Source organism: Bombina bombina, chromosome 9 (genome assembly GCF_027579735.1).
Source record: "Bombina bombina isolate aBomBom1 chromosome 9, aBomBom1.pri, whole genome shotgun sequence".
Classification (NCBI taxonomy): Eukaryota; Metazoa; Chordata; class Amphibia; order Anura; family Bombinatoridae; genus Bombina; species Bombina bombina.
This window is the reverse complement of record NC_069507.1, coordinates 277,802,990-277,805,276: the sequence shown is the minus strand read 5'-3', so window position 1 is coordinate 277,805,276 and position 2,287 is coordinate 277,802,990. Positions and strand designations below refer to the sequence as shown.

The following is a 2,287-nucleotide window of genomic DNA, read 5'->3' as shown; positions in this document are numbered from 1 at the left end:
GAAATATTTGAGTCAATAATTCACATACTCTGTAGACATGTGTGATTTCAAAATTTATATACATAATTTGTAGCATTACAACAAATCAAAAGCATGATCCCCAAATATTGAACACAAAGTCCACAACCCGGGTTGTTAGTGGAAATTAGTAAGTTAGTCCGTTAATCTACCGGTATTGGATAAATTGAAATGCCTTCATATGACATATTTGTAATCCCAAACTTTTAGAAATCAACGTTAATGCAGGAACCGCACCAAGTCAGCAGTATTAACACAGCAGGTGTAACTTGTATCTTCGCACCTATTTGCACGAAAAATTGTATTAAACAAAACATTTGAAAATAAAACAGATAGAAAAACTTTGAATATACATGACAGGCAAAGTGTAAAAATTTTAGAGGAACTACAGGAAGAAATATCAGGCCAACCAAGTGAGACAACATCTATAGGTTTCAGCGATTTTAAAAAAAAGTCAGAATATATGCCTGCATTATCCAGTATCCCTCTTATACACAATTTTGTTAAATTAGTGGAAAGAGACATTGACCTTTTGAGCACAGATGAACCTTTGTCTGATAACTTAACAAAAAAGCAGAGAACTGCACTAAATGCTTTACAGAAGGATACTGCAATAACCATTAAGCCATCAGACAAAGGTGGTAATATTGTGGTCCTAAACACGAAGGACTATGTTGATGAATGTCAAAGATTGTTAAGAGACCACAAACAATATAGCACTCTACGTTTCAATCCAACAGAAATGTATAAAGAAGAACTGTTTCAAATCTTAATAAAAGCTAAAGGTGAAGGCATTATAAATCAAAGAGAATTTGATTTTCTTTTTGTAAAATTTCCAAAAACAGCAACCTTCTACAGCCTACCAAAACTGCATAAGAACAAGCTACCACCGCCAGGTCGCCCCATTATATCGGGCATGGGCTCATTAACTGAGAAAATTTCACAATATGTAGACTTTTGCCTTAGACCATACTTACTAAATCTCCCTTCCTACATTAAAGATACGTTAGATGTACTGAAAAAACTGAATGATATAACTGTATCTACAAATACCCTATTGGTTGCAATAGATGTTGAGTCGCTCTATTCGAGCATCCCTCATGACAAAGGGATAGAGGCAATCAAATATTTCCTGATTCAAAGAGGTATTGAATATGACAAGCATACTAAATTTGTTTTGGAATTGTTATCTTTTATTTTAAAACATAATTATTTTCTTTTTGGCAATAAATGCTATCAACAAAATTTAGGAACAGCAATGGGGACCTGTTGTGCCCCCACATTTGCGTGCCTCTATCTAGGAAAATGGGAATTCGATCAGATTTTAAATTGTGCAGAAATAAATGACTCCATCTCTTTATGGCTAAGATTCATCGATGACGTGTTCCTCCTTTGGGAGGACACTGAGATGAAACTCATAGAATTTATGGAAAAATTGAATCAAAATGAATGGAACTTAAAATTCACCTACAGTTATAGTAAAAATGAAATTACATTTTTAGATCTTCGTATTATTAATGATAATAATTGCCTAAAAACAGCTACATTTCGCAAAGATACTGCAGGAAATTCCCTATTATCATTTGATAGCCATCACCCAAAAAAACTAATACAAAATATTCCTTATGGCCAATTTCTGAGACATAAAAGAAATTGCTCAGAAGCTGAACAGTTTAAAATCGAAGCAGGAGCTCTAAACAAAAGATTTAGAGCAAGAGGTTACACACAACAATGTTTAAAAAGAGCGTTTAATAAAACAAAAAGTAAGAATAGGGAAGACCTACTATTTGAGAAAGCAGAAGATAAATCAAAATAATCTTTGGTTCGATTTATTGGGACTTACAACCAAAAATGGCAGGACATTCGTTCAATCCTAAACAAACATTGGCATATATTATGGATTGATAAATCAATTGGGAAATTTGTAGGAGAAACTCCACTGATGACTCCAAAAAGAGCTCCAAATTTGAAAGATTTTCTGGTTCAGAGCCATTTTGAAAATAAAAACACAGGGAATTGGCTAACCAATAAAAAGAATGGAAATTTTAAATGTTCACACTGCTCAGTTTGTACTAACATGCTAGTAGGCAAGATTTTTTGTGATAAATTTGGGTCCTTCCATACAATAAAAGGACATATAACTTGCAAAAGTGAAGGAGTAGTCTATATGGTCTCCTGTAATTGCCCCCAATACTATATAGGAAAAACATATAGGGAGCTCAAAGAAAGAATAAAGGAGCACAAAAGGGACATTAAAAACAAGTGTACA

The 2,287-nt window shown here is 33.4% G+C and overlaps 1 protein-coding gene across 1 annotated transcript in view; it reads left to right on the top strand.

Annotated features, from left to right (window-relative positions):
• Positions 1-481: 481 nt before the first annotated feature.
• The window catches only part of LOC128640588 (complement C1s subcomponent-like), a 153,834-nt gene continuing 152,028 nt past the window's right edge, over positions 482-2,287 (top strand). The window contains exon 1 of the mRNA XM_053693058.1: positions 482-1,135. Coding sequence (XP_053549033.1) covers positions 482-1,135 — 654 coding nt within the window. The remainder of the gene's footprint in view (positions 1,136-2,287) is intronic.